This window comes from Oncorhynchus masou, chromosome 31 (assembly GCF_036934945.1).
Source record: "Oncorhynchus masou masou isolate Uvic2021 chromosome 31, UVic_Omas_1.1, whole genome shotgun sequence".
Taxonomy (NCBI): Eukaryota; Metazoa; Chordata; class Actinopteri; order Salmoniformes; family Salmonidae; genus Oncorhynchus; species Oncorhynchus masou.
The window spans coordinates 72,397,725-72,412,516 of record NC_088242.1 but is presented as its reverse complement, the minus strand read 5'-3'; the positions used below and the strand labels follow the sequence as shown (position 1 = coordinate 72,412,516).

At 40.5% G+C, this 14,792-nt stretch overlaps 1 protein-coding gene across 2 annotated transcripts in view; it reads right to left on the bottom strand.

Annotated features, from left to right (window-relative positions):
• Positions 1-319: 319 nt before the first annotated feature.
• The window catches only part of slco3a1a (solute carrier organic anion transporter family member 3A1a), a 48,155-nt gene continuing 33,682 nt past the window's right edge, over positions 320-14,792 (bottom strand). For both annotated transcript variants that reach the window (XM_064951885.1, XM_064951886.1), the window contains exons 3-10: positions 8,353-8,451; positions 7,507-7,794; positions 6,120-6,284; positions 5,761-5,959; positions 5,250-5,385; positions 2,513-2,685; positions 2,307-2,371; positions 320-2,175 (exon numbers count right to left, since the gene is read on the bottom strand). In XM_064951885.1, the coding sequence (XP_064807957.1) occupies positions 1,805-2,175; positions 2,307-2,371; positions 2,513-2,685; positions 5,250-5,385; positions 5,761-5,959; positions 6,120-6,284; positions 7,507-7,794; positions 8,353-8,451 (1,496 nt within the window). In that variant the 3' untranslated portion in view covers positions 320-1,804. The remainder of the gene's footprint in view (positions 2,176-2,306; positions 2,372-2,512; positions 2,686-5,249; positions 5,386-5,760; positions 5,960-6,119; positions 6,285-7,506; positions 7,795-8,352; positions 8,452-14,792) is intronic.

The window sequence follows — 14,792 nt, the reverse complement described above, 5'->3', positions numbered from 1 at the left end:
TACATACATTTCTCTGTCTACGCGTACAGTGCATGTCAGTACATACATTTCTCTGTCTACGCGTACAGTGCATGTCAGTACATACATTTCTCTGTCTACGCGTACAGTGCATGTCAGTACATACATTTCTCTGTCTACGCGTACAGTGCATGTCAGTACATACATTTCTCTGTCTATGCGTACAGTGCATGTCAGTACATACATTTCTCTGTCTATGCGTACAGTGCATGTCAGTACATACATTTCTCTGTCTATGCGTACAGTGCATGTCAGTACATACATTTTCTCTGTAAAGAAATAAAGTGAAAATGACACCATGTCTGGTTTATTTTCTGAAAAATATTTTATTTCCAGAGTAAAATAAATGATATATTGCCATACAAAAAAGTGTAAGAAAAGGGACAATGCCAAAACTTTAACTGTAGAGAAAATGGAAAATAAGAAGTTAGATGTGCCATCAAGCCTTGAGGGTTTTCAAATAAATATGTCAAGGGATAACAAAATAAGAACGCCTATTACCTTGTAGGATTATCAGCCATTGCATGTAAATTAGTCCAAGTACCTTTTGTGAGACTTCCCATGTAGATTCTGCATGCCTAAAGCAACAAGCAGTGTTACTCTGCCCTATGAAAAGCCCTGTTTTAGTTTGCTTTGATCTTGTTCATTGTTTTGTTTCTTATTCCTTTCTTGTTATGACATTGGCTCCCATTCCAACTGAAAATGTCTTAATAATTAAATATCAAATTATTATATTATCATCTCAGTTTAGTTATCTCTAATTAAATATTCTGAACCTCACAAGTACAAATATATAAACTTTAATATTCATGGTTTAGCTTGAAGAGATATGGTATGTCATTATAACACACACAAAAATACTTGTTGATTTTCCAATCTTTGCTTTTCCCACTATGGTCCAAAAGCTATGGTCCCCCCCCCAAACATAAATAATATTCTTATCTAGTAATCCCTCATGTTAAAAAATATTAGGGTTTAATAAACTAGGCAAATAAAAAGCAAAGACCCTTCAGAAATGAGTCTGCAGAAAGACAGATATACAGTATCTCTTTCACAATGATAGAAATGGATATGAATAATATAAGATAACCCATAGAAAGACAAACTGTATTCTATGTTCATAGTCAAAAACAGTGTTTCTGTTCCAGCAAGAGTACTGTTTTTGTACAATGTATGCTGACATTAACACCATTTCAGCTACCTCCTCTGAACTGCATTCTGACACTGAAAGCATACAGTAACTTCAGACTATCATCCTACATAAGCGTTCTACTTCCTCTACTATATAGAGTACATGAGAAAGTGCTTTGTTCGTTTCATCAAAGTAAAACGTAAATTACACAACACCGAATCATTTACACGTATATATTAGTTCCCTGGCGGAACGAGATGTAACACATAGTAATACTGACCGAACAGGACCTGTCATTTTCACTGACTGGATCCATGTTATACTCAAGCGAGTATGGCGCCCACAGTAGTATAATATTGACCATCTAATCAGCTATGAGCAGGACAGAACCAGACAGTAGTTGTCTTCTACTAACAATCACAACAGAGTTCACTGGCACTGGACGACATCCTCGCTGATAACACCTCTACAAACAAAATGGCCTCTATCAAAAGTTACCAATTTGGAGAAGAGAGCAGCAACAGTCTTCCAGAGCCTGAATAGGACTTCAGATAAAAAATGTTCTGTCATTTAATAAATAAAGAAAGACAGAAAGACGATAATCCTTCAAGAGAATTATGAAGGTAGCAGATAGTCCTCTTGATGGTTCAGAAACTATAAAACCGACTCCATATTTTCGCACCACTCATGGTCCTCGAGGTTGTATATAAACTTTGTCCTGTTTGGGTTCTGACTCCCATCCTTCATGTTGTCCATTGTGAGACTGGAGGGGAACAGTTCAGTTGGTGTTGTATAGCCCTCGTGATTTTTGATGTATTTCTTATAGTTCTTGCGTAAACAGTACCAAGTAGTGGTGTACAGAATGAAGGCGGTGACCTTAAGACCAATGGCCAGGCTCACATACAGATGTCTGTAGGCGATATTGTCGTACAGCAGGCAGGCTCCCTTATCCCCACACTCTGTACTCCAGAAAAGGCAAGTTGAGTCAATCCCAGCACCAAAGATCAGAGGAGGGGGGATGAATCCTACAGAACAGGTGTGTAGAGAAATCAATACTAACGCATCTGAAACCTCAGTATGTTTGATTTATAAACAAAATAATGTAATAGTGCAACCTGACTAGTTCAGATGCAAGTCTAACAGTACTGTAACTTACCAAGTAGTCGCAGCAAGAGAAACAAAACTCCAAGAGCATATGATTTCAGCTCAGGGCTCACAGTCCTAGGAAGAAGAGACAACAGTATTTGGTACACACAGAAAAGAGAGAGCTGTCTCTGAGTAATGTAAACCCTCTGTACAGGTTGACTGGGTTCTACTGGGAAAGTTATAGCATGGTGGTAAGGTGAGTGCCAGTGGGGCTACCTGATGAGGATGATGACGGAGGGTGTTTGAGCCATGGAGCCGATCATGCAGCAGGCACAGATGACACAGAGGAAGGTGAGGAAGGCCTCCTGGCAGCCTGGACTGGGACACTTCCCTGGGACAGCTGTGGCCATCTCGCTGTCACTGGATATACATGTACACCCTGTCAGATTCTGAAGACAGGAGAATAGATGCATCTGCGTTAGTATCACTGTCTTAAATTATGTGACAAAAAGCCAGATTAACAAAGAGAGAACAAAACAGTCTCCCATCTCTCTATAGGTAGGATTTTGGGGCTTTGGTTCACTGCACAGGGATAAGCATCTGACTACAGAGCAAGGTGTAACAATGAAGACCATATAGCCCAGGGATGGGCCACTTTGATAGGGGTGGGGACCACAAAAGATCTGAACTCATAAGGGACCTCAGTGGCTCGTGGGTCTGTGTACCCAGATCCTTCCCCACACATGAAGTCAACTGATTGTGCAACCAATCTACAGTACCAGTCAAAAGTTTGGACAACCTACTCATTCAAGGTTTTTTTGTATTATTATTTTTTTTACAATTTTCTACATTGTGGAATAATAGTGAAGAGATCAAAACTATGAAATAACCAACAAAGTGTTAATCAAATCAAAATATAAGTCATATTTGAGATTCTTCAAATTAGCCACTCTTTCCCTTGATGACAGCTTTGCACACGCTTGTCATTCGCTCAACCAGCTTCATGAGGTAGTCACCTGGAATGCATTTCAATTAACAAGTGTGCCTCGATAAAGTTTATTTGTGGAATTTCTTTCCACCCTAATGCGTTTGAGCCAATCAGTTGTGCTGTGACAAGGTAAGGGTGGTGTACAGCAGATAGCCCTATTTGGTAAAATACCAAGTCCATATCATGGAAATAAAAGCTCAAATAAGCAAAGAGAAACGACAGTCCATCATTACTTTGAGACATGAAGGTCAGTCAATTTTGAAAATTTCAAGAACTTTGAAAGTTTCTTCAAGTGCAGTCGCAAAAAAGATCAAGCATTATGATGAAACTTGCTTTCATAAGGACCGCCACAGGAAAAGAAGACCCAGAGTTACCTCTGCTGCAGAGAATAACTTCATTAGAGTTAACTGCTCCTCAGATTGCAGCCCAAATAAATGTTTTACAGAGTTCAAGTAACAGACACATCTCAACGTCAACTGTTCAGAGGAGACTGCGTGAATAAGGCTTTCATGGACAAAATGCTGCAAAGAAACCACTACTAAAGGACACCAATAATAAGAAGAGACTTGCTTGGGCCAAGAAACACGAGCAATGGACATTAGACCGGCGGAAATCTATGCTTTGGTCGGATGAGTCCAAATTTTAGAACCGCTGTGTCTTTTTGAGATGCAGAGTAGGTGAACGGATTATCTCCGCATGTGTGGTTCCCACCGAGAAGCATGGAGGAGGATGTGTGATGGTGTGTGCTTTGCTGGTGAAACTGTCTGTGATTTATTTACATTTCAAGGCACAATTAACCAGCATGGCTCCCAAGCATTCTGCAGTTAATATGCCATTCCATCTGGTTTGCGCTTAGTGGGACTATCATTTGTTTTTCAGCAGGAAAATGACCAACACACCTCCAGGCTGTGTAAGGGCTATTTGACCAATAAGGAGAGTGATGGAGTGCTCCATCAGAAGACCTGGCCCCACAATCACCAGACCTCAACCCAACTGAGATGGTTTGGGATGAGTTGGACCGCAGAGTGAAGGAAAAGCAGCCAACAAGTGCTCAGCATATGTGGGAACTCCTTGAAGACTGTTGGAAATGCATTCCAGGAGAAGCTGGTTGAGAGAATGCCAAGAGTGTGCAAAACTGTCATCAAGGTGGCTACTTTGAAGAATCTCACATATAAAATATATTTAGATTTGTTGAACACTTTTTTTGGTTACATGATTCCATATGTGTTATTTCATAGTTTTGATGTCTTCACTATTATTCTACAATATAGAAAAAATTAAAATAAAGTGTGTCTAAACTTTTGACTGGTACTGTATTTGTGAAGATAAACTACTTAACTATCTTACCTAAATGCATTATACCAGTAGCCAGGGTTAGCCCTAGCCTTTTGGGTGCCCTAAGCAAGATTTGGTTGACCCTTTTTTGTGTGTTTGTAATTAAATTTCCTGCAATTTTGCCATGAGGCATAGAAACAGTGTTGCAGTTGTGTGCATTTTGTCATGGGGTGGAGAGAAATTGGGCAATTTTACACCAAAATCTCATGCAATTCTACTGATTTTGCCATGGGGCAGAGATGATTTTCCTTCAGCTTTGTAGCTAATTTCCTACAATTGTATCCATTTTACCATGAAGTGGAGATATGTTTGAAGTTTTAAAGCTAATTTCCTGCAACTCTACACATTTTGCCATGACTTATGCCATGTTAATATGATATCTGAGTGAGAGTGACTAAAAAAATCAATAGGGCCCGGTCGGTGTTTGGCCATAATGACTACAGGTTTAGATAACTGGCAAGACTAACTTACCAATCTAAAAATTGTTAGCTAACATGGCTAATTGAGTGACTGTCCGTGACTGACATAACAAGAGAAAAACTAGTGATGCACTATCACATTTCTAAATCACACCTTGTGTATTCTATTATTCAAATGCTCAAAAGTAATTTAAAACCCTGACTAAATTCCAAAAAACATAAAAAATGGAGATGAGGGTGGAAGCCTTCCAGGGTAGATGCCTGTACTTACTGTTGTAGTGCAGCCTGCGAAGCAGGAGGACAGGTAGGTGACTCCGTTGGAGCCGCATACTGGGCTGACTGATGAGGTGTAGCAGTTACAGTTACTCATGCAGGGGACCTCTGGCTTCTCGCCCACCCGCAGTGTCCTGGAGAGCGTGAGAGCGAAAGAGATAGAGAAAGCTGTTTAGACTATGCTGTGTACATATCAGAAAGGAATAAAAAGCACATAAACGTTTCTGAAAGTTTCTGTAGCTACTATGTATCTAATTGAGCATGTTTTAAATTATGGAAATCACATTTCTGTGGAACTAGACAGTATAAGCTACTATCTCAGCTATTATCTCAGAAATCAGTGAAAGTGCTATTTCCAAACAGATTGTAAGTAACTTGTATATTGACTAATGTTTCTGTAGTCAGTGTGTGGCTGACCTTGTTCCTACTTTCATCAAAACCACTTCCCCCAAGAGAAGCGCTGCTATTACAAATGCTAATCCAGTGGTGTAGGTACAGGCTGTTCTTACTCGTTGCCATAGGCGACGGTCACCCCAGCGACAGGCCCTGTGTCACAGCCAAGGAAGAGGAAGGAGACGTAGCAGGCGGTGGAGATCAGGTTGACCAGCATGGCCATGCGAATGGCCCCCAGCGCTGAGAGGTTCAGCTTTTTGACCAGAAGCCCCCCCAGGAATATCCCCAGACAAGCACAGGGGATGGCAGTCATTCCTGAAGAGAGTTAATACCGCCATATGTTAACCTTATCACCTTCTCATAGACTGTACTGATGCTTCTCACTGTACTGCTCCCTGTGTACTGTGTTGCACCAGGGGGTCTGTGGCTGTGTGTATTTGTGTGTGTCATGTATGTGCTTGCCACTTGCCCTAACCTAGTAGTTGATTAGCTGAGGAGGTGGTGAGGTTAAACTGCTGCTCCAAGTACTTCCCCAGGAAGGCAGCGAAGCCAGCCACCACACCGATCTCCATACAGGCTGCCAGCGTGATGCAAGTGAACACCGGGTTTGACAGAAGGTGCTTGGTAACCTTAGGGATCACTGAGAAGAGAAGATGAAGAGATCCTTCATTTTAAAGTGCCACATGGACACAGACAACTGCTAACAAGTCTATTGTTTGCTATTTCTGATATATTTTAGATTTTTTTTTCTGCCAGTTATAATTTAACTGGAGTAAGGGTAATATCAAAATCTGAAAACATTTTGTAATCTTATGTGGAATGTATATTTCTCTTTTTTCTTATTTAGTAAAAAGCTAAATAGTATCTGTGGAAGCAGAGGATTTAATTCCCTTTATTTTCTCATAACAGACAGCATAAATCATACACTACCCCTGGCTTATCAGAGAATAGTCTATACCAGGGCTCTCCAACCCTGTTCCCAGAGAGCTACCCTCCTGTGGATTTTCGCTCCAACCCCAGTTAACTAACCTGATTCAGCTTGTCAACTGGCTAATTATTAGAATCATGTGGGCTAGATTACGATTGGAGTGAAAACCTACAGGACAGTAGCTCTCCAGGAACAGGGTTGGAGAGCCCTGGTCTACACTTTACAAACAGCATCTGAAACTAGGTTTAAAAAAAATCTTTATTGTAGTTTTGAGAAAAAACATACATGCGGTAAAGAGGTCAATGAAACGCAGACTATGGGGGAAAGCCCAAGGACACCATCAATGAGAGGCATTCAAAAAAATCGACATTAGTAAAATCCGTAATGATTTATGTGTTCTAACAAGTCCACAATGTGGTTATTAAAATCCGATTTTAATATGTATTGCTTTTTTTGCTGCATAATATTTACAAGTTGTCCTTTTCAGGATTATAAACATGACTGCTAAATGCTAACTTCTGTTTCATTAAGCTGGTGGACTGGCTAGCCAAATAGAATCGGTGGTGCTAGTTGAAGCTGTTTTTATGTGTAATGTAGTTGATTGGTGACACCCATACAAGCATATACTCAGATTTGTACCCCAACATTGATGGGGTAAATGTTCCCATTTAGTGTCTGCTCTCTTGCACAGGTGTTAAATTAATACATAGTTTGTGGGGACTACATTATGTTTATTTGGTCTTACACTGAATTCTCCGCCATTGACATGAGTATTGTATAGAACTATGTGTGGGCACATAATAGCCAAACAAATCATGGTGGGATAGAGATGGAGAATAAGTGACGTGATATGGTATATACAATAGCATAACAATTGTTCATTTAACTGCACAAATACTACATGTACTATAAAGGGACAGAAAACAATTCTCACCTCTGAGCTGCTGAAAGCAGGTGGGACCATTGATGGGCTCATGGTTGTTGCGTCCCACCCCGTTGCTGGACTTGGGCATCTCATTATAGTCCAGGGGCAGAGAGGAAGAGGGGAGCATGGCCTGTTCACTCTCCCCTCCACCGTCCCTGTCCTTCTCTCGGTCTGACAGGGTTTGGGGAAAGCCAAACATGAAGAGGGATGAGAAGAAGAGTAAGGCACCACACAGGAGGAAGCCCCCCCACCAGGCTCCGATCCACCGAGGGTCATCAGAGGTAATGTCCAGCTTACCTGTGGAGGGACAGAAAAAAACACATACAAGCATTGTTAACATCAAACACACATTTCAGTGATTTCCCCATAATCAATTTACAGATTAATGTTATTTTGGTTAACCTTGAATAGCACACTACTTAGTTCAAATTATTTGGTATTTTATTAGGATCCCTATTAGCTGTTGCAAAAGCAGGAGCTACTCTTCCTGGTGTCCACACAAAACATGAAGCATAATACAGAATGACATAATACAGAATGTCAATAGACAAGAACACCTCAAGGACAGAACTAAATACTTTTTTTTAAAGGCACACGTAACCTACATATCAATACATACACACAATATCTAGGTCAAATAGGGGAGAGGCGTTGTGCCGTGAGGTGTTGCTTTATCTGTTTTTTTAAAACCAGGTTTGCTGTTTATTTGAGCAATATGAGATGGAAGGAAGTTCCATGCATTGCTAGTTCATTTAACTTCTTAAAGAATGCAGTTTTGTATAGCCTGTGCTCTGTTTGTGTTTTTTCCACAGTATTGGTGTAAGGTGAGGTCGGTTGTATTTCCCAGTGACTTACTTGTGTCGATGAAGACAAAGTCCACATAGAACTTGGTGCAGAGGGACCCCAGGAGGAAACCACAGGCAGGTCCAAACACCAGAGTAGAAAAGACGATCCCTGGGATGACATGGAGAGATTAGTTCAGTTGACAACACAGGTATGAACAAGTTATCACCAGTTCCTGGGTGTAATATAACAATTCTTAATTTAACCACAAGGTGTCGCACCTTGTTCACTAATCCACAGCCTTTTCCAGAGGGCAGCATGAGGCAAGCTCAGAGCGGATTTTTTTTAATGCATGCTATGCAAATTATTATGCAAAACAAATGTATCAGCTTTAAGGAAGCTGAATTGAACTACACTTGAATATGTGTATCAGCTCTGATCATAACGAGCCAGATCTTGACAATCATCATCACTGATGATGCCATACAATAAGGAGAGAAATATAAACTTGCGCTAGCTACATACATCATGAAAAAGATTCAGTTGACCTACTAAAATAAACCTACTCCAAAAAAGTCTGAGTCTAACAGTGTGGCCAGCTGGAGCAACACTGTGTGACCACAAATCCTCATTAAAGTGCTGATTGTCAGAGGGTGAGAGCCTGGCACAGGGAGTCAGACAGACAGGGGAAGACAAAGGGCCAGAGCTCATGAGGACCTGGGAGGCTCTATTTGGCCTCCAAATATCCTGTTTAACCTTTCAACACATCTCATTTAGTGTAAATTGATCCATTCAAAGTGGAACATAAAAACACATTTGAATGTGTTAGTGAGCCAGTGCTATACAAGGCAATGGATAATATGAATAACTTGGGTACGAGCAGAAGAAGGATGCTCTTGGACCAACTGATACTCGCCAGAGCCTCCTGCTGATCCCCCTCAGTCCTGCTCAGGCTTAGGCTCAGGCACAGGCCAGTTGGGTCTTGTGCTGGGGAGGCTCAAAGCCCATGGTCATGTCATTCCTGAAATAAAATCCTGCTTAGCACAATACTGAGCTTTGGCAGACGCGGTTTGAAATGCCTGACGGACAGACAGACAATGGGAGGTGGGTAGACAGGCAGCACTTCAACTAACACAAGTCGATTCACAGCCCAAAAACCATAGATACTGTAAATGTCAGAAAATAGAAGTGTGGTTCGTTCATTTTCATCAGGTCTGTACAAGATACAGTATGTTTGCAGAGTGTGTTTCACCTTTCCCGCTAATGCATGGCAGTAGTCACATTAAAAACTTTTATTGTTACAAATAATCCAATTAAATATTTACTAATAATAAGTTACAGATAGTAAGAAGTCTTTTAATCCCAACATTTTTAATATGCATAATGGGTTTAAGCCCTAAAATGTTTCAATCAAGCAATGTGTTTCCTGGAATTAAATTAGAAAATGTGCAAACAAAAAACAAATGTTCTTGATTATCACAAATCAATCCTCTCTAGCAAGTACTGAAAACACTTAAGCAGCGGGTGTGGCATTAGGCCCTAGCTGGTTGACTAATTAGGGTGATTCAGAGATACTCAAAAGCAGTAGCACTCCTTGCTATCCCAGCTCCCTTTGCAGTTGTGCTCCATCAAAGTGAGGTGGTGGAGGTAGGGAGCGGGAGCCCCATTAAGTTGAACAGCCACCTGACATTAGCCCGTGCTGGCTCTGGGTCGGCCTTAGCACTGCTGCTGATAGGAACCACAGCTACAGTCAGCATGACAGATGCTACGCATACACCTCAAGCAGCTAATGAATGAGTCAGTATCATCATTCACTTAATTACATTGGCTCAGGTCAAAGCTGTATATAATGTACATCCCTGTGAACACTGACAATGAGTCCCTGCTTCCTGACCACACCACCATACTGCCCACCTATTCATTATATCCCACAGGCTATGTTTTACTTTGCTGCTTATAAGGTTATACTCTCAATAAATGACTATGTTTATCTTACTCAAGGCAATGCAAATCAAATCAAATTGTATTTGTCACATACACATGGTTAGCAGATGTTAATGTGAGTGTAGCGAAATGTTTGTGCAATAAAGTAGTGCACACTGTTCCTGTCATAACACAGGACAAATCAGGTGACTTTTTCTGGATAAGGAGAGGGGAGTCAAGAGTGTTCGCTTTACGGTTGTCAAGCTGGAACAAAAATATATTGCTTCTTCCTGAGACCTAAGGGAAACCCTGGTTGTCTGGAAGGTTGACGGTAAAGGCCAACGTGGTCTGTTGGTTGAAGGCAAATATAGATGCAGCACACTTGGCAAAAACTGGTTGAATCAACATTGTTTCCATTTCAACCCAAAAGATCTATGTGATGACATTGAATCAACGTGGAAAACTGATTGGATTTGCAAAACGTCATCAACATATGGGAATTTTGTGTTTTTTTCACCCAACTTTGAACCTAAATCCTATGACATGGTGACATTTTTAGTTGATTTCACGTTGAATTCACGTTAGTTGACAACTCAACCAAATGTAAATTAAAACTAGACATTGAACTGACGTCTGTGCATAGTGGGAGCTACTGTATATATGTATCCTTAAAACACTATTGTACAGCAGGATCATTTTCCTGTTCCAGAGTGAATATATCACTAAGTCAATCGTACAACATGTATCACGCATAGGCCTCCTAGATTACTCTACGATCAATCACTTTGGCTCTAGTCTAGTACAGTATGTTGTCTATTTCTCCAACCAGCTGTAACAACAACTGCTGATCTGAAGCCATCTCTTACTGGGATTGGATAGCCTGCAAGTCAATTCCAGTGAAACAGTAACTTATGCACCAAATCATCACTGGTAGCTTCACCATGGTGTTCTACAGTAAGTGGATGTCTTAAAAAATACTACATGAAACAAACTATGCTCAAAATAGTACCTGAGTTGTACATTTTTTATAATAGCAGGAGAGTTAGCACAGTAAGCAGATATACCAATGAAATTTTTTATGCAGTCAGACAGACTTTTTTAGGATTAAAAATTCAAATTAATGCTGTGCATGTGCTGAGAGTGTTGTCTCATAGCAACAACACCATCATTGCTCTCACCACAGAAAACCTCATAGAGGAAACTGAGTTAGGGAAATCACCTTCCAGGGGATGACGGTTAGACCACAACCACTCACAGGCTAAAAGTTTCCACCAAACTCCCCGCCTCTGAGTGCTTACAGAAACACAGTACAGTCACCTTGGTAATCACACTCAACTATCCTACATCTGGTGCACAGTACATGTCATGAACCTAACATATTTCAACCTATCAAGGACCACGCGTTCTGTGCATCTGACAGTTTTAATACCTTGTATTGAGAAGATGTTATTGTCATCCTGCTGGTTTAACCGTTCCAGATGAGGGAAATAGCAGGGAACAGAAGATATTCTTAGTACTGTATCTGGGACTCCAAGGGAGTCTTATCTGGAAGACATGAGATGGCCAGATACTCAGGTTGAGGAGAGTTTTTTTTTTGAGCTGTCAGAAAAAGATCTCTGAGGATGAGCAAAAACACGCCCTGTTCCTCTCTCCATGCAGGAAGGTGCACCACATGAGCCTACCCCTCTGCAACAGAGGACATGCAGGCAGCCCCCATCTACTTCTCTTTCTCAGGGCTTTATTCAAAGGGCTTTATTGGCATGGGAAACATATGTTTACATTGCCAAAGCAAGTGAAATAGATCATAAAAAAAGTTAAATAAACAATCAAAAATAAACAGTAAATATTACGCTCACAAAAGTTCCAACGGAATAGAGAGATTTCAAATGTAATATCATGGCTATATACAGGTTTAAGAGGTGGAAACTTTTAGCCTGTGAGTAGTTGTAGACTCACCCTAACCGTCATCTCCTGGAAGGTGATTTCACTAACCGAGTTTCCTCTATGAGGTTTCCTGTGGTGAAAGCAAGGATGGTGTTGTTGCTATGCGGAGACAACACTCGCTGTTTCTAAGGAAACACTTGAAACAGTGCCTGCACAGTATTCATTTGATGCACAACAGGCCAGTTAGCATGTATAACAAGATGCTACAGTTTCTCCTAAAAAAGTCTGTCAGACTGCATAAACAATTTCATTGGTATATCTGCTTACTGTGCTAACTCTCCTGTTTTTATAAAAATGTTACAACTCAGGTACTATTTTGAGCATAGTTTGTTCCATGTAGTATTTTTTAAGACGTCTACTTACTGTAGAACACCATGGTGAAGCTACCAGTGATGATTTGGTGCATAAGTTACTGTTTCACTGGAATTGACTTGTAGGCTATCCAATCCCAGTAAGAGATGGCTTCAGATCAGCAGTTGTTGTTACAGCTGGTTGGAGAAATAGACAACATACTGTACTAGACTAGAGCCAAAGTGATTGATCGTAGAGTAATCTAGGAGGCCTATATGTGATACATGTTGTACGATTGACTTAGTGATATAGTCTCTTTCTCTCTCTCACTCTATTTGTCATCTCAGGACAGTACGTGAAAAGTAAGTGTTCCTTTCCCCCGTTCCTGACGTCAAGTGGATAGGCCTCATTTCTACCTATTACATTTCTCTATCTCTCGCTCTCTTTGTCTTTCTTGCTTTTGCTCAGAGTTCTAAGGTCTACCGGTTGAACTCTGTGGGATGATGAATGTGGTGTGGCCATATGGAGAGGTGTGATTTTGCATGGTTTATTTAGGAGATTCCCCACTAGGCCACTGACAAGCTTGTAAAGGTGTAAGCATGCTTCAGTTCGGCTGGCACCTAGCCGAACCGAACAAATGTGCTCACCTACTCCCTTAAAAGACCTTTGCTTGAAAAATGAGAAGCAAATGGTAATAGTACCGTTTGTCCATTTTGAGACGCTGTAGCCGGTATACACTTCGTCAAAATAGTCAGAATTAATGTAAAATAACTCAAGAAATCTGTCATTAATTTAGTTGCACAATTTTACATCTAACTAAGATGTTTGGTGCAGTATTTCTTAATTAATTTTTTGGCATGAAAACGAGTCGTCTCTCACTGAATGACAACAAAGACTTTATTGAACAATCACTACTGATTCCGAACAGCCAAAATATCCCTCACCAAAGTCCAAAACAAACAAAAAATTCACAAAATGTTGTCTTAATATATGCACGATGTCACATCTACTCCCGCTCCCCCTCTCTGCCGCTCGTTTTCGCCAGTTTACTCATTATTACGCACACCTGTCACCATCGTTACGCGCACCTGTGCCTCATGACACACACTTAAATCCATCACCTTCCTGATTAACTCCCCTATATCTGTCACTCCCTTTGGTTCTTTGCTCAGGCGTTATTGTTTGTGTTGATCTCTTTCATGCCTGTACGCTACTCGTGTTTCTTGTTTTGTTCCATGTTCGTTTATTTATTAAATTCACTCCCTGTACTTAATTCACTCCCTGTAATTCACTCCCTGAACTGTTTCGGCTGGGAAGCATGCAGATGTCTTTACATTTAGCATGGCCTCTGGTTATTCCCACCCATCTTGTGGGTGAAGCAGCTCAAATGTTTACAAACTTCAAGTCTTTCCACTAGATCTGAGCATTGATAGATGAATGTGATAGAAAGCATTTTTCTCTGCATGGGGAGGTTACAGTACAAGCAATTGAGAATGAAAATCAGAAACACTTTAAACTAGAAAAAGAATTCCATTGATTTCATGAAAGCAGTTAAGACATAACTGCTATATAAAACTATGCTAGGGAACTAATGGGCATTTTTGTTTCATGAAATAGATCTTAATTAAGGCCATGATCAGAGCCAAATGGGCTTGTTTGTAAACGTCCATAGTATTTCCCTTAATGTGCGTCTGAAATCCCCTTTGGAACAAGTACAAAACAAATACATTTCTTCTTGTTGTATTTTGTTCAAGAATGTATGTATCCCGTGAATTACTCTTGGTAGAGCATGGGTAGGCAACTACATTTTTGTCAGAGTGGATGGTCGGGGGGCCCGGAACATAATTATAATAATTTGTACACTGCAAATTGACCACAACTAAGCCCATAAAGTAGTTGAAAATAATCATTTTATACCTTGATTACATTGAGACATGATCACAGATGTCTTTTTATTTTATTTGTGGGAATATTTGGGAACAGATTTCCTAAACAACCTTTTTATTTTTATTTTTTTACAGTTGTTTACAGATGAAACTGATATTGTTGCATCAGCTAGTCTCCCGTTTCATATGTGCTATTGCAGCTACGAGATTCACAGGCACAGGAAATCGTTATTTTGTCTGGATAGGACAGAAAATGTGACGTGCCGCTCACTATTCAAAGAGACGATTCCCTGCGTTTGTGAACCTCACAGCTGCGCTTGCAAGAATAGTGCATATGAGTCGGGACAACCTACGCTTTTAGGGAATCTAAAGCAATTGATGTTGGGATGTTCACAGAGGGCGCTGTACACAGAAATATCCATCGCAACCGGTCCAGAACCACTCAAAGTATCCTATATAGGGAACTTA